The 25,087-nt window shown below is 42.2% G+C and overlaps 1 protein-coding gene across 2 annotated transcripts in view; it reads left to right on the top strand.

Annotated features, from left to right (window-relative positions):
• CDC42BPG (CDC42 binding protein kinase gamma) overlaps window positions 1-25,087 on the top strand; it is a 217,607-nt gene that overhangs the window by 31,504 nt on the left and 161,016 nt on the right. For both annotated transcript variants that reach the window (XM_029611052.1, XM_029611053.1), the window contains exons 2-6: window positions 7,751-7,842; window positions 8,239-8,322; window positions 22,560-22,655; window positions 22,863-23,011; window positions 23,146-23,239. In XM_029611052.1, coding sequence (XP_029466912.1) covers window positions 7,751-7,842; window positions 8,239-8,322; window positions 22,560-22,655; window positions 22,863-23,011; window positions 23,146-23,239 — 515 coding nt within the window. The remainder of the gene's footprint in view (window positions 1-7,750; window positions 7,843-8,238; window positions 8,323-22,559; window positions 22,656-22,862; window positions 23,012-23,145; window positions 23,240-25,087) is intronic.

Genomic DNA, 25,087 nt, shown 5'->3' with positions numbered 1-25,087 from the left:
GTTTAATTCTTTAAGGGATAGTGACTTTTTTTTTTATCTCATAATTCTAATGTAGCTGGCACTTCTATTATAGCAAAGTCAGGAAGGGATCCAGCTCTATGTAGTTCTTACTGCCCCATATCTCTAACTAATTTAGATCTTAAAATATTGGCTAGGATGTTGGCTGAAAGATGAATAGGCTTATTCCAGATTTAGTGCACACCTATCAGGTTGGGTTTATACCTAATCATACAGCGGCAGACAATATACGCAAAATAGTGGATCTCTTATGGTAGGTTAATAAAGAGCATGTTCCTTCCCTCTTATCTATTGACACTGAGAAAGCGTTTGACCTGGTTCATTGGCCTTTCCTTTTTAAGACTCTGGAAAAGATGTATTTTGGCCCTTTTTTCCTGCAATGGCTTTGGAAACTGTATGAGCTTCCAAAGGCCTGTGTGAAATATAATGGGGGGGGGGTATGGAGAACGTTTTGCAGTGGGGAGAGGTATGCAGCAGGGCTGCCCACTGTCCCCATTATTGTGTGCCTTTCTTCTCGGATTGTAGGGGTCCAAGTGGGGAACTCACAGTATAAGATGTCCCTTTTTGCTGATGACATTGTTTACCCTAACCAGCCCTGATCGTTCACTAGAGGGTATAGTGGATGAATTAACACAGTTCAGCAAGGTATCTGGTTTTAAGGTTCATTTTGAAAAATCTGAGATTTTAAATGTTAATCTGATGGAGGCAGAGGTTGGTGCTCTTAAGCTGCGATTCCTGTTCAAATGGGCCAAGAAACTATATAAATATTTAGGGGTCCATTATAGGCTCCAGTATTTCTGAAATTTATTCCCTGAATTATGTTCCCTTATTGACTGCTATTAGCAAAGATCTGGAGAAATGGCATAGAGACCGCTTTTCCTGGTTAGGCCATATTGCCATTATAAAAACGAATATTTTGCCATGCTTCCTATAATTTTTCATCACTTTACCAATCTGCGTCTCTTTTACGTACTTGGCAAAAGAAGGTATTTTGATTTCGTTTGGAAGTACCAACCCCCAAGAGTGTCCTGATTAGCTGTGTTTCAACCCAAAGAGTGGGGAGGGTTGGGAGTACCCAGTTTACTCTGGTACTACGCAGCCTGTCAACTTAGAGCTTCGATTTGATTTTTCATCGCACCTTTACGGGGAAACAATGTGTTAAGATTGAGCAAGCATTAGTAGGATCTATGCCACTTCCCCCTTGCCTTGGCGGTTATTGGTTAACTTCCCACCTTCCTTAATCTCTACTCAGTTGGTAGGGCAAGGGAAATACTTTTATTTAACACATCTTTTTCTCAATGTCTCCTTTCCAGGTCCTGGGGAAGTATTTGACCTTTGGAAGAAGCAGGGCATTCTCCAGATTGAGCATTTTATTATCACAGGGTCAGTTCATTTCATTGGGGGAGTTAACTGAAAAATATAATATCCGCTCATCAGATTTTGTAGCTTATGCCCCGATACACTTCATTCTTTCTCAGAAGTCTGTTTCTTTGTGGGAGGAAGGGCAAAACTATATTCGAACGTTATTGTGACCAAGCAGATAAGCTGCGGGGTTCTGTTTCCAAGCTTTACAGATTACTTAATAAAGAAATAACTGCACCTTCACACACATACGTGCCTGGGAGGGAACTCTTGAGGAAACTTTGAGTGAATCTGACTGGGACTTAGCGGTTTTGTATGCAAGTAAGTGTTCTGTTTCTGCATCTTTACAAGAAAATTGCTATAAGATGCTGTACCAGTGGTATTTGACTCTGGTTAAACTACACTCTGTGTATTCCTCTATGGAGGATGCTTGCTGGCGGCAATGTGGTCAACATGGCTCTTTTTTTCACAAATGGTGCAGCATTCTGGCAACAGATTTTAGGGCGGGTACCTGTTGTATTGGGAGTTATGGTTGAGCCGGATGCTCGAGTGGTTTTACTTAATATTCCGACCAAAGATTTAGATAAACCTGATGACAAAACTGTTATTTATGTCACAGCCTGTTATGAATTGGCTTTGTATTGGCAACAAACTACTGTTCCTTCCCTACAGTCAGTGCTGTCTCTGTTGCATTTTTACTATTGCATGGCTTATATTACGGCTTCTTGATGCCACCAACTGCCCTCCTTTCAGAAGATATGGCGGCCGTATGTTATATGGCGATCTTCCTAATATCCTATACCCTGAGGGCACTTCTGCCTTTTCCTACATATTGTCAAGACTGATTTGTCTCTCCATGGGTGTTATCCCTTATCGATATGTTTATCAGAGCTAGTTTTTTACCTTATTGCAGTTTACATGTCCATTCATCAAGACATTGCTTGTTGATTATTTTGTGACACATATGTATATTTTTACTGTATATGATCTTCTACCATGCATATACATAGCTGTTATTATTTGGGGGGGGGGGGGCAGATGTTGGTGGGATAATTAGACTGTTTCCTGTACTATTTTGTTGGTTGTTTGACTGAAACACTATAATCATGTCATTGTTCATATTAATCTTTGAATATTATTGTTAGAACTTTTGCTCCCTGTACAGTCAAGAATATTATACAATGTAGTGCTATTAGAGTTGGGGAGATGTGATCGTTCCTTGTTCCAGTCAAAAGTCTGGCAGAGGCATTCTGTAGTAGTTGTAGGTTTTAAGTGACTGGTCGGAAGTCCTAGAAGAAGGAAGTTACAATAATCAAGATATAATATTAGAGATTATAATACTGTTCTGAAATCTGTGCATAGTAAAGGTTTCAGCCAGTTTAGGATTCACAGCTTGTAGAATCCAGATTTGATTGGTTTGCTAATGTGGGCTTTCATTGTTAAATTGTCAATTTGGACTCCTAAATCTCTTACATAAGTAGCTGGGATTAAATGGTGATTTCCAAGATCAATACCTGGAGGAATAGGTTTTCAAGGGTTTCGGTTTAACCAAATTTAATGCTGATTTTTTTTTTTTTTGGGGTTCTTCGAGAGTTTCAGTTGTGCAAGTTTTTCATTAATTGTGATCAAATATTCTGAGATGAGAGAAGCTATTTTATCAAATGTATTTTAAGAGGGATGTAGAATTGCATATCCACATATAAAAATAAATTAATTCCTAGCTCTGTTAGAAATTTGCACAGCGGAAGCATGTATATAATAGGGTTACTGATAGCGCTAAACCCTGCGGATCACCAGTTGTGCATGGGAATGTGTCTGAATTGTGGTTGTCTAGTTTTAACTGGAAAGATCTATCTGCGAGGAATGAGGTGAACCAGCTTTGTACATTTCCGACAATCCCTATGTTTCTCAGCTGATGGCATAGAATACTATGGTCAACAGTATCAAAGGCTGCAGTTAAGTCTATCAGTACTAGGCACTATGATTCGTTAGTCAAAGCCTCACAGTATAGAGTTTAAGGATTGTAGGAGAGTTTCTGCTGAGCGATACTTCTGGAATCCAAATTGGTTAGGATATAGGGTCTTGTGGTTATGAGATTTTAATTGGGAAAGAAAAGCTATTTGGAGAATTTTCGCAAGGAAGGTTAGGTTAGAGATTGGATGGTAGTTAACCCAGTCATCGGAACTTCCTGATTTATTCTTCAGAATTGGTTTAATAACTGCCTGTTTTAGACTTTGGGGCATGTATCTTTCTGTAAGGGCAAGATTGACAAACGTTGTGATGATAGGGGTTATTGTTTGGTTTACTTGTTCTATTGAGGATGCTGGTATCAGGTTAAGGGGGTGAGTAGCTGGTTTTAGTTTAGTTATGATTTTGCTTATTTCCAGTTTTGAGACTGTGTCAAAGCCCATATATTATTATTTGTAATTGAGACTTCTGAATTGTAAGGAGAGTGGGTAAAGGTGATTTGTTTCAGTCTCTGGATTTTTTTTTCATTTTTTTTTTCAGTTAGTTGTGGAATAGCCATTGAATGAACATTTTAGTGAATGCATTATTTGATGATTGGAATGAAGAGGAGTTTTTTTTTGTTTGGTTTTTTTTTCCCCTACTCTTGACTGTCTCTAACAGAAGTTTTGAGTTGAACATTGCTCATGTATCTGTATTGCATAGTCTGCTTGTTTGTTTGTTTGTTTATTTGTAAGGGTTCAGTAATGAGACAGGTATGATTTTGTATCTTCTTAGTGATTCGGCTGAAGGGTTTTTTCACCAATGTTTTTCAAGTTTTTAGTTATTTTTTAGAATCTTTCAGTTCTTCATTATACCAGGGGTTCATTTTTCTATGGTTATAATTATTTTGTTTGTGTTTTGGATTGGGATAAATTTGTCTGCTATTTCCTTGATCATTATCCCATGAAATAAATGCCTCATTGTAACAGTTTAGATTTAGATCGGAGATTTTGGTCTCTAATGCAGAAGTTAGTGTCTCAGTTTTTATTTTCCTTATGAATGTTAGGGTAGTTGTATTTTCAGGGCTTTTCACTATTTTGCCTTTTGTTTATTAGGTCTGCTTTGATTAGGTGGTGGTCAGACCATGGGATTGTGTGTTTGGTCTTTATACTAAAATTATTGGTTTGCGAAAATGAGATCGAGAGTATTGCCTGCTTTGTGGGTGGCTTCAGAGACGTGTTGAGTCCAACCTAAGGCTTCAATTGTTTCTAGGAACATGTTTTACATGAAGATTGAAATCTCCTAAAATTAAAGTTCTTTCAGGAGAAGGGAATTCTTTTGTGAAAACTTTGATTAAGGGTGAGCAATCTTTTTGGAGAAGGCCTCGAGGGCAGTAAACTTTATTTTGTATACCGTCATTCAGGGGACCAATGCAACGGTTCACATAACTGTTGTAAGATCAAATAAAATAACAGCTATATAGATATATAAAATCAACTCATTAATAATAAAATAGAAATAATTAAAAAGAAAGCATGCTGTACATTACTAATCTGATGTTAATTTGTTTTGATTTTAATATGGCTACTTCATAGGGTGAGTAGATTTCAGTTTTCTTTAGTGTTAATTTGAGTTATTTTTTGCAGATTATTAAGCCTCCACCTTTTTCTTTTTTGTCTTGGGATATGGAATAGATTATAATTTGGATGTGATAATTGGTTTAATAGTACATTATCCTTGTCATTTAGCCATGTTTCAGTTATGCAGAATATTGTTGGTGGTTGTTGGATAATAATCATTGATTAGTGGGAATTTTTTTTTTAATTGATTGTACATTCAGAAGTAGAATGGAGAGCAGTAGGCAAGTTCCGATGATTTGATTTTTGGTGTTTGTAGATTGTTGTAGAATCTTTAGATTTGTTTGTATTTATGTTTTTGTTAGGCTTTCTCCTTGACCAGGTATAGGTTGTGATTTGATTTAATTCCATTTCTAGCTGAGACTTTGTTGCTAAAGGCAGGTGGGGAGGTCTGCGTGTGGGGAGGTCAGTAGGTCCGCATGATCACGGGTGATAAGGTTCGCAGATGGCTAGGAATAGGAGGGGGGCTGTTTATTTGATCTTGTCTCATTCCAGTGCTCCTTCTTTCTTTTTGTTGAAACGTGTGCCTCTCGCTTCTCTTCTAAAAGTGAATCAGTACAAGAGTGAGGAGTTTCACCAGAATGATTGTAAGGGGTGGTCAAGAACGGTGACTGCTCTGGGTGCCAAGCTGGAGGGGGAGTACCACATCATTCTTTTGATTAAATATGTGAGCTTGAAAGGGAAAGGAGGCTACCGTTTTTGTCCAGCAGCTGCTCTGAATGCTGCTTGTTCTGGTGTTGCACTGAAACTGTAAAGCATGAAAACTGATGAAGGGGAAGACCATTTTGTACAGCTCTGATAGACTGTATACTTATTCACAAAAAAAATGTGAAAAAGAGAGGACTAGGAATAAGACTAGAGGAGGATGGAGAAACGGAGCCAGGAAATGGGGCAGTTAGTAATTTTGAGTTGAAGGCATTGGGGGAATTTTTGTCATTGTTTTTGTACTTATAACTCATTGTGGATTGAAGACCTGCAGCTGTTTGCCATGCTTCTGCGAGGGCTCCTGCGGAAGGAGGGCCAGTGTGGGTGAGGGCCAGGTTAGGCTGGCTGCACGTACAGTGTCTCTGTGCTATGGTTTCTTTCCCTGGGAAGTTGGAGTGGGGGAGGGTGCAGTGGAGGGTGCGGGACCAGCCCACTCCCCGTGCTCGTCGTGGAAAGAATGCAGTAATTCTGGCTACCCCAAGCAGGTTCGGGCAGGATGACAGGTTGTTTTGGTGACAGGGTATCTTGAAAATATTCCTGGATCTTTCATGTTAAACTTTTTTTTTTAGCCTGTGCTCTCCACCTCCCACCCCTGCTGCCCCTGTTCTGGAGAGTCCCACGTGACACCTGCAATGGAGGCCTTTGCTGGTTCACTGGATTTTTTTCTGCAAATGTGTTAGAACCGCACTGTGGTTTTAGTTAGGACTTTATTTAGATTTAGCTCGTGCCTTTTCATTGGTAGCTCAAGGAAAGCTACATTCAGGTACTGTGGGTATTTCTCTGACCCCAGAGAGCTTACGGCCTAAGTTTGTATCTAAAGCAAGAGGGTAAAGTGACTTGCCCAAGGCTAGTGGGATATGAACCCTGGTTCTCAGCTCGTTGCTCTGACCACTAAGGTCACTCCTTCACTCAGTTTTTCCCATTCTGCGCCTATGGAAGGAGACTTTGAGTAGGGCCCTGTGGCCTGGTGTAGAAATAGTGCTCTGCCTTAAATGCACTGTGTTTTCATGTGATAATGCCCTCTGCCTTATATGCCCCTACCTGTATGGACAGCTCACCCATGTCTGTGTGTGATGGTTCCTCTGTCTGCGTTTCTGGTGTTTCCCATTGCACCTTCTACACCCCCATGTCTGCATGTTGTAGTGCTCACTGCCTTAAATGTGCTTGTGTCTATATGTGATGCACCTCCACCCTTGCCCTTTACATCCCTGTGTGTATGGATTACTGAAATGCATTCCTGGATGTGTGCAAGTTTGGACGTGTGCATGTTTTCCTGAAGGCCGCCTGGGCTCGTGCACACAAGGGGAATCCACTATATCAGCAAACTGCGTTTTAAAGAACCTGAGGGCACTTTTTAGATTGTCCTATTTACTGCAATGTCTGTGGGTACGTTTTATCTGCAGATTTTATCAGATTTGAAAAGGGAAGTACATGTAAACAACTTTGAAAAGTACCCTCTAAATGTATAAAGAGGGCAATTTTATAACCATCTGTGGAATATACTTGCAATCTTCAGCCTGAATTGTCAAAGCAGACTTATGCATATTGCTTTTGTGTAATTTTTATCAGTACTGTGTTCAGAGACTGGGAAAAGGTCTATGTATATTGGTTATTGCAAATGGGCTTCCACCCACCGTGAGCTGTGGACCTCAGAGGTGAAAGCTATCCTGGAGAACTGGTTGCAGATAGGGTCCATTTTATTTCTAAGTGCCCCTGGGTCCAGCACATGGATTATATCCTGCCCAGGGGTTCCACATGTTTACATGCTCAATCTCTGGGGCAATTTTCTAAAAAGCAATTTACTGGCATAAAACAATCTTATGTGTGTAAATGCTTTTGAAAATTGGGTGCTTTAAGGAGCAGATTTGTTCCAGTTTTGCCCCAATGCTTGTTTTCCTTCTTTTATAAGATAAAGAGGATGTTAATCTAGAGAAGCCTTTGCAGTGTAGAATACAACATGATAAATATGCTACATAGTTACCCATAGTCTGACCATCCTTAGAGAAAATGGGATTCTTAGATTTCCTGCTAAGGCCGTGTCTTATTCTTTTGTACATTTTGTCTTTTTTTTTTTTTTCCAGCCAAACCATTTGCCACCAAGGTGAAGGATATGCGCCTGCATAGAGAGGATTTTGAAATCCTGAAAGTCATAGGTCGTGGGGCATTTGGAGAGGTGAGTGGCTCCTGATGGGGGCAGGCAGCCCAGCCCCAAGGGAGCTTTTCACTCTGGGATAAATCTGCAGATCAGCAGATTGTATCAGATTTGATATTTTGGAGCTTTATCTGTATCGTATGTCCCAGAACGATAACATTTTTCACCACACGCATGCACCTGCTTCAGGGTTATGAAGCCTTGGCAGCATGTTTCCAGCGCCCTCCATAAATGACATCTTTAAAGGCGGGAAGAAGTGGGGGAGGTGGGTAGAAAGGGTCAGTGTTGCCAATTCATCCCCAGTCTTTGGACATTTGGATGTGAAGAACTTTGCCCCTTTGTTTACTGCACCCCTCATCCCCATCACCTGTTGCATCTAGGTTCAGCAGCATTTAACTTTTTGCTTTTCTCTACCAGGTGGCGGTGGTGAGGCTGAAGGGCACGGAAAAGGTCTTTGCGATGAAGATCCTTCACAAGTGGGAAATGCTGAAGAGAGCAGAGGTGAGAGGCTCGGGGTTCTATACAACAAAGCTCCCACTCAACTCTATCTCTGTCTGTAGCGTGCTGTATTACCTTTTTATAAGAAAATGTTTTCATCTTTCCATGTCACATTTGACTCATTAACGACCAAATCCACAGCAAGCCCACCAAACACATATCCCCCCCCCCCCAAACACAAATACTTCTCTCTAACCCTTACATTACATGTCTCGTTCTACTTCCAAACCCCCACGAAAACTGAAATATTATTCCTGCAAAAGCATTTGCTAAAACATCCCATAATGTTTACATAGGGAGAGCACACCCTCTTCCAATGGACTGCTACTTTGCATGTTTGAATAATTAAATTGCCTATTTTCACAGGAGCTTCCTCAATTGGTCTGCTGAGTTCCATCTTATCATCCTTTTACTTACCTTTAATCTTAGTGATGTCAAAAATTATATCCTGGGCGTCCTTCCAAAAAGGAGGAGTAATCCTACATCCCTCAACAAATATGTCCCATTGTGTCCACTGCCCCCACATTCTTACCAACACGCATCAGACACTTGAGCATATATTTTCTTTTAACCTATACAGGGTAAGATGCCACCTATAATACACTTTTTGTATGTATTCTCAAGTAGATTTGCAGAAATAGATGACTCTTGCTGCTCTTAAATATCTTCTCTCCCATGCTTCCTCATGCTTAAGTCTTTTTTTTTTAGATGGTGGAAATTTTTTTTTTCTCTCTAATTTTAGAGAGCAACACTTTAAACAACCCTGCCTTGCCCGTCTAACCCCTGGACTAGTGTCCCATCTCAGAACCCCAAAGATCTCACCTCAGTTATGGGCTTAAGTATGTAACTGTCCTCTCCTAATGTTTAACCTCTCTGATGTTCAAAATTCCCTGTTGGGGGCTGAGAGGGAAGAGAGCATTGTTCCTTAGTTACTGCAACATTTAAAGTCTCTTGTAAACAGCAGTAATAATCACACTGGAAGCAATTGATGGTTTTTCACCTTTTACTGATTAAAGATGGAAAATCGATGAAAATGTTCAGTTACAAGTTCTTATTCTCAATAGTCCATTTACAGCTCTAATTCTTTTAATCTGTATCTTTAAGCTTCCAATTAATTTATTCAGTTACTAATGTTGATTGATTGTTTCTCTTATTCCTGATTCTTTCCAATTAATGGAGTAGTTTTAAAGCTTCCTCCTAGAATTTGGTGGCTAGGATGATGATACCCAATTTAGATGTTTTTAAGTAAAATCCTATATCTCATGCCTTTAGTTCAGTTGTTCACCACAAAGCTATTACTCTTCCTTTCTTCCCTGTTGGTACCTGGAGAATACCTCTCCATTTCTTTATTCAACATCACAATAGTATAGATGTGGTTATCACTGGAGGGGGTGCCACATGTCGTCTTGACATGCTCCTCTCCAGGAATGAATGCAGATTAATTCCTCCAATAGTCATAAGAACATGCCATACTGGGTCAGACCAAGGGTCCATCAAGCCCAGCATCCTGTTTCCAACATTGGCCAATTCAGGCCATAAGAACCTGGCAAGTACCCAAAAACTAAGTCTATTCCATGCTACTGTTCCTAGTAATAGCAGTGGCTATTTTCTAAGTCAACTTAATTAATAGCAGGTAATGGACTTCTCCTCCAAGAACTTATCCAATCCTTTTTTAAATACAGCTGTACTAACTGCACTAACCACATCCTCTGGCAAAAAATTCCAGAGTTTAATTGTGCGTTGAGTGAAAAAGAACTTTCTCCGATTAGTTTTAAATGTGCCACATGCTAACTTCATGGCATGCCCCCTAATCTTTCTATTATCTGAAAGAATAAATAACCGATTCACATCTACCCGTTCTAGACCTCTCATGATTTTAAACACCTCTATCATATTCCCCCTCAGCCGTCTCTTCTCCAAGCTGAAAAGTCCTAACCTCTTTAGTCTTTCCTCATAGGGGAGCTGTTCCATTCCCCTTATCATTTTGGTCACCCTTCTCTGTACCTTCTCCATTGCAATTATTTATTTATTTATTTATTTATTTATTTTGAATTCTTATATACAGACATTCCTGTAAAATATACAGATCACACCGGTTTACAGTAAAACAGAACTGTCGTGGGCTGGCGGTTACATTAAACATTGAACCTAAGAGCATAAGAACATACGAAACGTTCAAAGAAACATTTGGAGAGAAACATTAAACATCAAGCATTAAGAACATAAGAACATAAGAAATTGCCATGCTGGGTCAGACCAAGGGTCCATCAAGCCCAGCATCCTGTTTCCAACAGAGGCCAAACCAGGCCACAAGAACCTGGCAATTACCCAAACACCTAGAAGATCCCATGCTACTGATGCAATTAATAGCAGTGACTATTCCTTAAGTAAACTTGATTAATAGCAGTTAATGGACTTCTCTTCCAAGAACTTATCCAAACCTTTTTTGAACCCAGCTACACTAACTGCACTAACCACATCCTCTGGCAACAAATTCCAGAGATTTATTGTGCGTTGAGTGAAAAAGAATTTTCTCCGATTAGTCTTAAATGTGCTACTTGCTAACTTCATGGAATGCCCCCTAGTCCTTCTATTATTCGAAAGTGTAAATAACCGAGTCACATCTACTCGTTCAAGACCTCTCATGATCTTAAAGACCTCTATGATATCCCCCCTCAGCCGTCTCTTCTCCAAGCTGAACAGCCCTAACCTCTTCAGCCTTTCCTCATAGGGGAGCTGTTCCATCCCCTTTATCATTTTGGTTGCCCTTCTCTGTACCTTCTCCATTGCAACTATATCTTTTTTGAGATACGGCGACCAGAATTGTACACAGTATTCAAGGTGTGGTCTCACCATGGAGCGATATAGAGGCATTATGACATTTTCCGTTTTATTAACCATTCCCTTCCTAATAATTCCTAACATTTTATTTGCTTTTTTGACTGCTGCAGCACACTGAGCTGACGATTTCAATGTATTATCTACTATGACGCCTAGATCTTTCTTGGGTGGTAGCTCCTAATATGGAACCTAACATCGTGTAACTACAGCTAGGGTTATTTTTCCCTATATGCAACACCTTGCACTTGTCCACATTAAATTTCATCTGCCATTTGGATGCCCAATCTTCCAGTCTTGCAAGGTCCTCCTGTAATGTATCACAGTCTGCTTGTGATTTAACTACTCTGAATAATTTTGTATCATCTGCAAATTTGATAACGTCACTCATCGTATTCCTTTCCAGATCATTAAAACATTAGCTTGAGGGCATAAAAGCGTTAAAAATGATTGGGGAGGGGGGCGCTGTTGAGCGCGCATAGGGGATGGACGTGTGAAAGCGGAGCTCTCTTCACTGCCCTACTATTACCCCGTCCCGGAGCGCTACAACGACACGAAAAACTTGATTTATACGCCTGAGGGAGTCGAGACCCGATTATAATGGCTACCAAACGAAAAACTGCGGATCTTAAACAGTATGGATTCCAAAAGCAAGTGCCGGATCCACCTCCTGAAGGCGAGGTACAGACTGGCGGCCATCTTGGTACTGCGAGCGGCGGGGAAGAATCGGCCCCGTTAGGCCCCGCGACTCAACTTGCCGATATCCCAAGCCGAGACGAAATACGCGGCTGGTTCATTGAGCTTCGCAATGATCTCAAGCAGCATAAAGCGGATCTTATGGCTACCATGACGGAGTTGAAGGATGATGTGGTGGCGATGGGCACCAGGATAGATGAGCTTGAGACTCGGACAGATAGACAGGCCTCCAAGATGGCGTCATGCGTTACGCAGTACACACAACTCCAGAATGAGAACCAGGCAATCTTAGAGAAATTGGAGGATCTTGAGAATCGCACGAGGAGAAACAATATCAGAATACGAGGGGTCCCGGAAACTGAGGCTTTCACTGTTGCTGTGGACACCGCAAGTAAAATCTGCTCCTTTTTTCTTACCAAAGGTACTGCCACGTTGGAGGGGGCTGTTGCCGAGCCCCATCCGGTAATTGCTATCGAACGCGCGCATCGAGCCTTGGGCCCGCGAGCTGACAACCGGACACGAGATATTATTGTTTGCCTGAGCAGCTTCGCGCAAAAGACGCAGATTTATGAAGCGTCACGATCTCAGCCTACCTGGCAATGGGAGGGAGTTGATATAGCTATTTATCAGGACTTGGCGCCTATGACCCTAAAGAAGCGATTCGACCTCCGCGAAGCTACTAAAATATTGCGCGGTGCCCAGGTACGTTACCGGTGGACTTTCCCATTTGGGCTCTCGTTTGCTATGCAAGGGGTCACTTATCGCATTAAAACCCTGCGGGAGGCGGCGGAGGCATTCAAGGCTGCGGGACTCCCGGTCACTTTTACAATACCTGCCTCAGGCACTCAGCTACCGGAGAAGGATACTCAACAGCGCTGGCAGAGGGTAACTAATGGCCGTGGGCGACTTCGCCGCCAGCCCGTGGAACAAGGCCATAACTTGGATGAACAGGGGTGATCTTTTGGTTTACCTGAGGAGATGCCCTCTATGATTTTCTACTTGCAGGGGTCCACTATGGGGGGGTCCTTGAGATTTGCAATGCTTCTCTTGGTGGTGACATTGTGTTGTGCTATTCAATATTGCTATGCCGGTTTGTGTTAAATAATAGCATTGGTAATGACTGTTAATTATTAACGCTGTTTTTGTGTTGTTTAGATTTACATTTTATGTATGAGGGACGGGGGGGGGGGGTGATCGGAGGAGGGGAGGAGCTAGCTTCCTGTTGGTCCCCATGTGCGCTGGAGCCCCCGCGGGAAGGGGATTCTGCCAAGGTGGTTGGGCAGAAATTATACCTGTAGGGGGGGTTTTTGGGTTTCAATGTCGACATATGCTGTTTCTAACATGTGACTGCCTCTTATTTAGTGTGATGTGCTATGCTATGCTATTGGGAATTGCTCACTCTTTTTTTACTGTAGGGAATATTATATGGTGCAATGATTAAACTTTTAACTCTGAATGTCAAGGGTCTGCACACTCATCGGAAACGCCAGTTACTGTTTCAAGAACTTGATGTCCTACGAGCGGACATAGTTCTTTTACAAGAGACCCACCTTCGGCGACACCATGTGAAACTTATGAGACATAAGAACTATCCCACGCAGTTTTATGCTTCTTGTACACAAGGCTCCAAATACACAGGAGTGGCTACACTAATCTCCACGTCGGTGGTGCATGAGGTGTTGCATCGATATGAAGACCCAGGAGGACGCTTTCTTCTGGTGACCCTCAGAGTGGGTCAATCAGCACTTACCATTGCTAACGTCTACGCTCCCAACACCGCTCAGTCACAATTCCTGCGACATGTGGCGGATTGCCTACTGCTTCGTTCGGATCAACAGCTGGTTATGGGCGGCGACTTCAACCTAACATTAAAGCCTCACCTGGACAACTCGCGTACGGGGTCTTCGTCTGCAGGGGCGGCTCGGCGGGAGCTTTTGCACTTACTGGATAAATGGAATATTGTAGATATATGGAGACAGCGCTTTCCGACCTCCCGACAATACACCTTCTACTCTGCGGCCCACGCAACATATACGCGTATTGACTACATTTTTGTGGATAAAAGATTACAAAATGTTATCAAACGGGTGGAGATAGAGCCCATAACATGGAGTGATCATGCCCCGGTGTGGCTGGACGTTGATCTAAAAGATACTGCCCGAGGAACGCAATACTGGCGCTTAAACGAGAGCCTCTTGGATGATGATTCCTATGTAAAAAGGTTGGGAGACCTCCTCCGAGACTACTTTCGCAACCAAGATCCTACGGAGACCTCTTCTATGGCTATCTGGGACTGTTCTAAAGCCTTTGTTCGCGGAGAGCTGATATCTCGGGCGGTTTACTGTAAACGCAATACGGAGCAACAGAGGCAGCAATTCCTCCAAGAGATAAAATCCCTATCGACACAGCACATGTTAACTCCAGCAGATGCGGTTTACAAAAAACTAACCAAGGTACGAAATGATTTACAAGCCTTAGACAATGCGAAAATATCTCATGCACTGAACATCACCAAACAAATATACTATGAGGGAGGCAACAAGGCTGGACGCCTGCTAGCCCGGCGACTTAAGGGCGAATTACTCCGTAACAGTATAGCCAAGATTAAGTCTGATAAGGGCACTTTAGTTACGAATTCTCAGGATATTCATCGCTGTTTCACAAGTTTTTACGCAGCCCTCTATAAGGCCCGCACAGATATCTCCACGGACTCTATTGAAGACTATTTGAATGATTCGCATATACCCGTTCTGACGGAAGAGCAACGAGACCGGCTTGATAAACCTATTACTTTTATTGAAATTCAACAGGCGATCAAAGCTTTGAAGGCTGGCAAGGCCCCAGGTTTAGATGGACTGTCCAGTAAATACTATAAAACTTACCCTGATATCTTGGCTTCTTCCTTGGTGACGGCCTTTAATGCCCTCCGTGACGGTGAGGTCATAAGTATGCATTCTAACACGGCCGGCATATCGGTTATAGCGAAACCAGGCAAGGACCCTACTCTCTGCGGATCCTACCGGCCGATCTCCTTGATCAACCTGGACCTTAAGTTGCTGGCTCGTATTTTAGCAGAACGTCTCAATTGTCTCCTTCCCGATTTGGTACACCCGGACCAGGCAGGGTTCATACCCGGCAGATCGGCGTCTGACAATGTACGCCGGGCAGTAAATCTCCTTTGGTGGGTCCGTAAAGAAAACATCCCATGCGTGCTCCTTGCAGTCGATGCTGAAAAAGCGTTCGACATGGTGCACTGGCCTTTCTTGTTTCATACCCTGTCAAAAATGGGGTTTGGCAATTATTTTCTTCTATGGCTTAGACAGCTATATAACCAACCGTCAGCACGAGTAAAAGTTAATGGAGGTTACGGTCCCAGTTTTCACATAGAGCGAGGCACCCGACAAGGGTGCCCTTTGTCTCCCCTGCTTTTTGCTCTTTTCTTAGAGCCATTCGCTACGATTATACGAAATACTGATAGTGTATCTGGAGTGACACTTGGAAGCCGCCAGTATAAGATGACTCTCTTTGCGGACGATATCCTTTTTACCCTCACGCAGCCCAAAACAACACTACCGGCGGTACTGACGGCCATCCAGAAGTTCAGCTCCGTCTCCGGCTTCAAGGTTAATCTGGACAAATCAGAAATCCTCAATATCAATGTACCCACTCTCGACGTACAGGATCTCCAGCACCGGTTCCCATTCCGTTGGACATCTAAACCGCTGAAATATTTGGGGGTCTATCTCTGAGAGGATGTGGATAAGCTATATCACCTTAATTATGTGCCACTGTTTAAAGCTGTAGAGAGGGATCTTCTCCGCTGGTACAGGGACCCGCACTCATGGCTGGGACGTATTGCCATCATCAAGATGAATGTTTTGCCCAGATTTCTTTACCTTTTCATCACGCTCCCTGTTTACCTCACATCTGGTATACTGAAGAAGCTTCAACGGACAATCTTTGACTTCATCTGGAGAAAGAGACCCCCTCGAGTAGCCAGATCTGTTTTATATCGATCTAGAGATGGCGGGGGTTTGGGCGTCCCCAATTTAGAGTGGTACTATGCGGCGGCCCAATTGAGGATAATTCTGCATATTCATGCTTCAGCTTCAAATCCTACACCCTGGCAGTCCATTGAGCGCCATCTTATTGGAAACGTCCCACTTACTGCACTTTTTTGGCAGCCCCGGAACACTTGGCCTTCCATTTCGGTCATGCCCCCTCCGTTGGCAATTACACTAAAAATTTGGTTACGCTGGAAACCGAAATTGGTGGGAGACGCAGACTACCACTCACTCTCAGCCATATTTTCCCATACTGGGTTCGCTATCGGAATGCCTAAGCAAGCGTTTCCACTTTGGAAGACCCTGCGCTTGAATACTCTGGGTGCTTTACTATTTGAGGGACGTCTACAGACCTTCTCTAACTTGGCGGCAAAATATCCTACCGTGGAGTTCCCTTTCTTGGAATACTTACAACTGGCTCATTTCATAAAAACAGAACTGCTTCCCTCCAGTCATTTAGCCACTAAAACGCTGTTTGAGTCTTATTGTATTCATGCTCGAGATGTCAAGAAGGCGGTTTCCAAGATTTATATGATAATGCGGGGGCCCCAGAATACTAAGCTTGAATGCTCCTTGGCTTGGGAAAGTGAGCTGAATATTAATTGGAGCCTGGAGGAGTGGGAGGCTATCTTCTTACAAGTTCGTCGATGCTCCATATCAGCCCACTACCAGGAACACTGTGTAAAAATGATATATCGCTGGCATTATGTGCCCACCCGTCTGCATACAATGTACCCCAATGTGTCCAGTAATTGCTGGCGGAACTGCGGCCATATTGGCACTTACTTTCATGTATGGTGGACTTGCCCAATTGTAACGCCATATTGGTCGATGCTACAGGCTTGGCTGACCCGAATGTTCGGCTGCCCCCTCTTCGTGGGCCCGACGCACGCCCTGTTGGGTGATCCGATGGAGAGTCTATCCTCGCATGGTCAGCGATTATGTCAACAGATTTTTATTGTTGCCAGGATTGCATTGGCAAGTAAATGGAAGAGCACAAATATTCCACTATTGAACACAATCGTCCGACGACTTCATCGGGTGGAGGTTTTGGAACGACTAACAGCCACGCGCCATCGTCGGTTATCGCTCCATCAAAACGTATGGACACCATTTTTGGACTGGTCTCAGAGTGGCGGTGTTGTTTGACACTTCCGATGTGTGCCGACCTGATGACATTCACCAATTTATTCCCATTTAGGTTAGCCTTGCTATTATATAGTTTCATAGGTCACTACCACAACCAGGCTTACCTGTATTTATAATTTATTGTGATGCATTTCCAGCTCTGTAATCATCCCACTTTAGCTCTGCACTGGACTAACTTTGAAGGCTTTTGAAAGTTCTTAGCATATTTGACACTAGGGGGGGATGGGGAACAAAGTTGTACAAATTGTCTGTATTACTTCTAGCCTGCAGTGTGTTCCCATTGTTTCAATTTGTATGCTACTTGTTGTTGCTTATTGTTATGCTAATAAACGCTTTAATACAAAAAAAAAAAAAAAAAAATGATTGGGGAGACCAAAGGTACAATTGCAAACCAAAAGAAACATAAAGCAGAATAACTAAAAGTTACAGTACAGAATAACTAAAGCGGAATAACTAAAGACTTCAGTACAGAATTAAGGAATATAAACCGTTAGATGTGAGGCTTGGAGTCAGGGGAGTGGGGGAGGGAATAAGTGGGAAAGAAGAGAGGGAGGAAGGGCTGGGGGGGTAGGAGATGAGGAGGGAAAGAGCGGGCGGAAGTAACTGAGGAAGAAGACATCCCGTTGAGGCCGGGAGGGCAGAGTAGAGCAGACGGCGTGCTCATTTTATCCTCTAGCCTTAGATTCTGTCCTTTGAACGGTGTCAGAGTGAGTTTGGGTTTCCGGGAAAGCTTGACTGAAAAGCCACGTTTTTAGATGTTTCTTAAAGGTTTGATGGCAGAGTTCTTGACGTAGATCTGGTGGCAGAGTGTTCCATAGAGAAGGCCCTGCTGTTGATAATGCTCTCTTTTTTAGAGTGGATTTGGCCGGGGGGGGGGGGGGGGGGGGGGGGGGGGGGTTATACAAGGAGCCTTTGTACGCTCTTCTAACTGGTCTGTCTGAGGTGTGTGGACCTTTTTTGAGATGCGGCGACCAGAATTGTACACAATATTCAAGGTGTGGTCTCACCATGGAGCAATACAGAGGCATTATGACATTTTCCGTTTTATTCACCATTCCCTTTCTAATAATTCCCAACATTCTGTTTGCTTTTTTGACTGCTGCAGCACACTGAACCGACTATTTCAATGTATTATCCACTATGACGCCTAGATCTCTTTCTTGGGTGGTAGCACCTAATATGGAACCTAACATGGGTTATTTTTCCCTATATGCATCACATTCCACTTAACCACATTAAATTTCATCTGCCATTTCAATGCCCAATTTTCCAGTCTCACAAGGTCTTCCTGCAATTTATCACAATCTGCTTGTGATTTAACTACTCTGAACAGTTTTGTATCTGCAAATTTGATTACCTCACTTGTCGTATTTCTTTCCAGATCATTTATAAATATATTGAAAAGTACGGGTCCCAATACAGATCCCTGAGGCACTCTACTGCCCACTCCCTTCCACTGAGAAAATTGTCCATTTAATCCTACTCTCTGTTTCCTGTCTTTTAGCCAGTTTGTAATCCACGAAAGGACATCGCCATCTATCCCATGACTTTTTACTTTTCCAAGAAGCCTCTCATGAGGAACTTTGTCAAACGCCTTCTGAAAATCCAAGTATACTACATCTACCAATTCACCTTTATCCACATGTTTATTAACTCCTTCAAAAAGGTGAAGCAGATTTGTGAGGCAAGACCTGCCTTGGGTAAAACCATGCTGACATTGTTCCATTAAACCATTTCTTTCTATATGTTCTGTGCTTTTGATATTTAGAATACTTTCCACTATTTTTCCTGACACTGAAGTCAGGCTAACCGGGCTGTAGTTTCCAGGATCACCCCGGAGCCCTTTTTTAAATATTGGGGTTACATTAGCTATCCTACAGTCTTCAGGTACAATGGATGATTTTATTGATAGGTTACAAATTTTTACTAATAGGTCTGAAATTTCATTTTTGAGTTCCTTCAGAACTCTGGGGTGTATACCATCCGGTCCAAGTGATTTACTACTCTTCAGTTTGTCAATCAGGCCTACAACATCTTCTAGGTTCACTGTGATTTGGTTCAGGCCATCGGAATCATTACCCATGAAAACCTTCTCCAGTATGGGTACCTTCCCAACAATCCTCTTCAGTAAACACAGAAGCAAAGAAATCATTTAATCTTTCCGCGATGGCCTTATCTTCTTATCTTTGGCACATAATAAGTTCGGGACTATATTTTGTTTTGATGGGCTTTTTATTATTTTTATTGTTATTATTGAAGTGCTTTGTTGTGTATTGTTATTTTTTATTCATTGTCTTTGACTGTTTTGAATTTTGTGTATGTTTATTGTGAACCGTTTTGATTAATTAATTGTAAAGCGCAATGCTGAATTACTGTTTGAATGTAAACAGAGGTGATGTTATTTACGTACCCCGGTATAGAAAAATCTATAAATAAATAAATAAATAATTCTTTGAATTGTAAAGGCGGTATATAAACATTTTTAAATAAATAAGTGCCCCTTTAACCCCTCAATCATCTAATGGTCCAACTGACTTCCTCACAGGCTTTTGCTTCAGATATATTTTAAAAAGATTTTACTGTGAGTTTTTGCCTCTACAGCCAACTTCTTTTCAAATTCTCTCTTAGGCTGTCTTATCAATGTCTTACATTTAACTTGCCAACGCTTATGCATTATCCTATTTACTTCTGTTGGATCCTTCTTCCAATTTTTGAATGAAGATCTTTTGGCTAAAATAGCTTCTTTCACCTCCCCTTTTAACCATGCCGGTAATCATTTTGCCTTCTTTCCACCTTTCTTAATGTGTGGAATACATCTGGACTGTGCTTCTAGAATGGTATTTTTTAACAATGACCACGCCTCTTTGTAGCTTTCTTTTACCTTTGTAGCTGTTCCTTTCAATTTTTTCCTAACAATTTTTCTCATTTTATCAAAGTTTCCCTTTTCAAAGTTTAGCACGAGAGCCGTGGGTTTGCTTACTGTCCCCCTTCCAGTCATTAATTCAAATTTGATCACTATTGCCAAGCGGCCCTACCACCGTTACCTCTCTCACCAAATCCTGTGCTTCACTGAGAATTAGATCTAAAATCACTCCCTCTCTTGTCGGTTCCTGAACCAATTGCTCCATAAAAATGTCATTTATTCCATCCAAGAACTTTATATCTCTAGCATGTACCAATGATACATTTACCCAGTCAATATTGGGGTAATTGAAATCTCCTATTATTACCGCACTACCAATTTGGTTAACTTCCCTAATTTCTCTTAGCATTTCACTGTCAGTCTCACCATCTTGACCAGGTGGACGGTAGTATACTCCTACCACAATAGTCTTCCCCGACACACAAGGGACTCTATCCAGTCAATTGTGCATTTAGTCTCATGCAGGATGTTTATCCTGTTGGACTCTATGCCATCCCGGACATAAAGCACTACACGCCTTCCAGGTGCTCCTCTCTGTCATTGTGATATAATTTGTACCCCGGTATAACACTGTCCCATTGGTTGTCCTCCTTCCACCATGTCTCTGAGATGCCAATTAAGTCTATGTCATCATTCACTGCTATATATTCTAATTCTCCCATCTTACTTCTTAGACTTCTGGCATTAGCATACAAACATTTCAAAGTTTGTTTTTTGTTTGTATTTTCATTCTGCTTTTTAATTGATAGGGATAAGTTAGAATATTTTAGCTCAGGTGAGTTTTTAGTTACAGGCACTTGGACTACTTTTCTTATTATTGGAACCTCACTGTCTGGATGCCCTAATTCTAATGCATCATTAGTATCCTTTTGAAGATATCTCTCTCTGAACCATGCACTGCTGAGCGACTGTCGGCTTTCCCCTTAGAGCAACTTTTAAACTAGAACAATCTCCTTTTTAAAGGTTAGCGCCAGCAGTCTGCTTCCACCCTGGTTAAGGTGGAGCCCATCCCTTCAGAAGAGACTCCCCAGTTCCTAACAAAACTGAATCCCTCTTCTTTGCACCATCATCTCATCCACGTATTGAGACTCCGGAGCTCTGCCTGCCTCTGGGGACCTGCGCATGGAACATGGAGCATTTCAGAGAATGCTACCCTGGAGGTTCTGGATTTAAGCTTTCTACCTAAGAGCCTGAATTTGGCTTCCAGAACCTCCCTCCCACATTTTCCTATGTTGTTGGTGCCCACATGTACCACAACAGCTGGCTTCTCCCCAGCACTGTCTAACATCCTATCTAGGTGACACATGAGGTCCGCCACCTTCGCACCAGGTAGGCATGTTACCAGGCGATCCTCACACCCACCAGCCACCCAGCTGTCTACATTCCTAATAATTGAATCACCAGCTATGACGGCCGACCTAACCCTTCCCTCTAAATGAAATATCTTGAACCCCTGGGCCCTAGGATACTCAGACAAGAATTTAAAAACAAATCTTAAAGAGAAAACCAAGGAGGCAGTGACGTCAAGATGGCTGCTAAGTTCTCAGTTCTATGGGGTAGCTGATTTAAATATGGGGACTGTTTGTCCTCAGAGAAAGTAAAGTTACTTACCTGTAATGTTGATTCTCTGATGATCACTGGGATGCTAGTCCTCACAAAGCCTTCCTACCACTCCTTGTAGTTGGTTGCTCCAAATTTTAACTTTATGTATGTTTATAGGTATAGTTTTCACTATTTATTGATCTACTAATTTGCATTGCCTACTCCCCCTGTTATCTGTATTGTTATCGGTTATATGTAAGGGCGCTGCCCAAAAGTTTTTTGTTCTTTGTGAACCGATGCGATGTGCGAACGGCTATCGGTATATAAGAGACTTTAAATAAATAAATAAATAAATAAATAAATCATGGACTGAGGGGGCCCTGCCTGAGAAGCAGGGAGGTGGCTAGAGCACACATGCCCAGTAGGACTTACTCAAAGCTTCTATAAGCTTTAAAGTTGAAGCTTCATGCCAGACTCCATCTGATGATATCATCCATGTGTGAGGACTGGCATCCTGCTGTGCATTGGAGGATCAGCGTTATAGGTAAGTATACTAAAGGTAAGTATAGTAATTTCACTGTCTTCATCAGAACTCTATGCAGGCTTTGCACTGATGCAAATAATCTGCATGCTGTATTTATGCTTTTTCATAAGAGCCCCCTGCAAGTGTCACACTGCATGTAGAGTGTGAATACAGCCCAGACGGCTGAAGAAGGGATCTTCATCAAAGCTCCATGCAGGCATCACACTGATACATGTAAAATATGAATCAGCACAGATAATTGAAGAGAAGGTTTGTGGAATGGAAAACTCAGGAAAATGTCATAATAAAGAATACAAATCCTCTTAATTCCATATTTTGGGCATGGAATTTTGTAAAAAGAATATTGTATATATTTAAAGTAGTGCTGAGAACATCTAATAGTGCTATATAAAAGATTAATAGCAGTAGGTAAATGTCTAATTATATTTAATTCCTGGGCTATTGTTATGTCTGCTTCCATCGCTGAATCCGGTCTTCTTTACAGACGGCCTGTTTTCGAGAGGAGCGGGATGCCCTGGTGAAAGGGGATGGCCAGTGGATGACCACCCTGCATTATGCCTTCCAGGATGATGCATACTTGGTGAGAGGATCTTCTTGTGTATGGGAGCAATATTTCTTTACTTTTTTTAATTGGGGGGGGGGGGTTTGGCTTTGCAAATTCTGCTTCAGCCTGTTTTACATTGTTCTACCTGTGGATGCTCGTCATGCACCCAGGGCTCTTACTCCCTCCTCATCCTCTCTGCTTCATCATCTGGTGACTGATCCTGCTCTGTCTCATTCTCCCCAGTACCTGGTAATGGATTATTATGTGGGTGGTGACCTTTTGACCTTGCTGAGCAAGTTAGAGGACCGGCTTCCAGAAGATATGGCCAGATTTTACCTCGCAGAAATGGTCCTGGCCATTCATTCCATCCACCAGCTCAACTATGTGCACAGGTAAGCAGGGAACAAAGGTCTCAGGGAGTGACCAAATAGGAAGGCTGGTAATAGTTAACATTTATTAAAATGTCATTGCTCTTTCCTCCAATCTCTCACCCCCATTTTTCTTGCTCTCCTCTTCTGATTCCTAGGGATATTAAACCGGATAATGTTGTTGTTGATATGAATGGACACATTCGGCTGGCTGACTTTGGGTCCTGCCTGAGGCTCAGAGATGATGGGACAGTAAGTCTTAACAGTACACTGCCTGGAGAAATTGGTTAAGGATTATGTGACTGCTGGTGGTGCAGTCAAGACACTACTGGGGATAATTGGTCATGAGAGCAGCAGGTGCTATTTGTGATCTAGTGATTAATCTGGTGGTAGAAGCAGGATTGGAGGGACAGGTGTCTGGTGTCTGTGGTGGGCATGGAGGGGACTGGGAGGGCCAGGAGAGGAGGTTAGATCTCAGATATGCATCTAGTGTTAGAGTTGGAGATAACTACTATAAACTTGCTCTTTATGCCGACGATATTATGATGTTTGTGGGAGCTCCAAGAACTCCATGATTTTCTCAGAGATATCTTGGTTTAAGTTTAATAGAAACATAGAAATGACAGCAGAAGAAGACCAAACTGCCCATCCAATCTGCCCAGCAAGCTTTTGCACTTATTTTTTTTTAAATTAGCTGTTACTCTTAGAACCAAAAAGTTACTTATAAGGGCCATTTCCCTTCCACCCTTGCCATCAGTATAGATAGCAGTGCTGGTGTTGCATCTAAGTGAAGTATCTTGCTAATTGTTTAGGGGTAGTAACCACCATAATAAGCAAGCTACTCCCACGCTTGTTTACCCAGCCTGTGCAATTCAGTCCTTATTGGTTGTTGTCTGAATATAAATCCTCTTTTCTTCATTCCCCCTCCGTTGAAGCAGTGAGCTGCGCTGAATATGTATTCCAAGTGAAGTATCAGGCTTAATTGATTCTGGGTAGTAACCGCCGTAACAAGCAAGCTACTCCCCTGCTTTTTTGTGGATGCAAATCCTTTTTTCCACATTTCCTCTTGCCGTTGAAGCATAGAGCAATGTTGATGTCGCATTAACCGTGTGTATGTTTATTGAATAAGGATATTAATCTCCAGGTAGTAGCTGTCATTCCCGTAAGCCACCCCCATGCCTCTTCTCTTCATTCACATCCTCTAGACTTTATGGATCTACAGTGTTTATCCCATGCCCCTTTGAAATCCTTCACAGTTTTGGCCTTCACCACTTCCTCCGGAAGGGCGTTCCAGGCATCCACCACCCTCTCCATGAAGAAATACTTCCTGACATTGGTTCTGAGTCTTCCTCCCTGGATGAGACAGAGCTCCTCTCAATTAGCATGGACTTTGCGACTAGAAGGGGACTGACCATTCTGAATCTGATTGCAGGATATTAAAATATCTTAGAATATGTGATTAATGGGTTGTACTTTGCATTTTTTTAGTGGGTTATTGATTGATTTTTTTATTATTATATTGCTGTTTGTTTTGGTTTATCTTATCTACTGGATAGCCCCTGAAAAGCCAGATTATAAATTCTGTAAATTAAATTAGTACTTTTTTCTCTGAACTAAACCAGATTTATAATTAGAGTTATCAACTATTGTCCCAAGAAATTAGGAAGGATGTATAAAATGGATGGGAGTGCATTGTGATCAACTTGTACAATGCAGTCTGTGAGAGAGGGAGAGAGCCTGTGTAAGGGTTCGTGTGTTAATAAGACAAGGAACCTTAGTTGTGTGTAAGAGAGGGGGCCTGGACTGGGGGAAGGGGCAAGTGTAAGGCAGAAGCTTCGCCTAGGGCACATAATACCCTTGCACTGGCCCTACCCTTAACTACACTTCCTTTAAGCCCTGCCCCCTTGTACAAAAAATGGGCCCAAATCCTATCCTTGTGGGGTTCTTTTGGGGGCAGGAACAATCCCCACTCCCTCCTTTCCCACTGGTGTCGTCTTGGAAAATACCATTCTTATTTTATATGCCACTCTCATTTATATTCAGCTTTTTGGTTCTTCAAAGCAGGTTACATTCAAGTACTGTGGATTCTTCCCTATCCCT

Source organism: Rhinatrema bivittatum, chromosome 8 (assembly GCF_901001135.1).
Source record: "Rhinatrema bivittatum chromosome 8, aRhiBiv1.1, whole genome shotgun sequence".
NCBI lineage: Eukaryota > Metazoa > Chordata > Amphibia > Gymnophiona > Rhinatrematidae > Rhinatrema > Rhinatrema bivittatum.
This window is presented reverse-complemented; position numbering and strand designations above follow the sequence as displayed.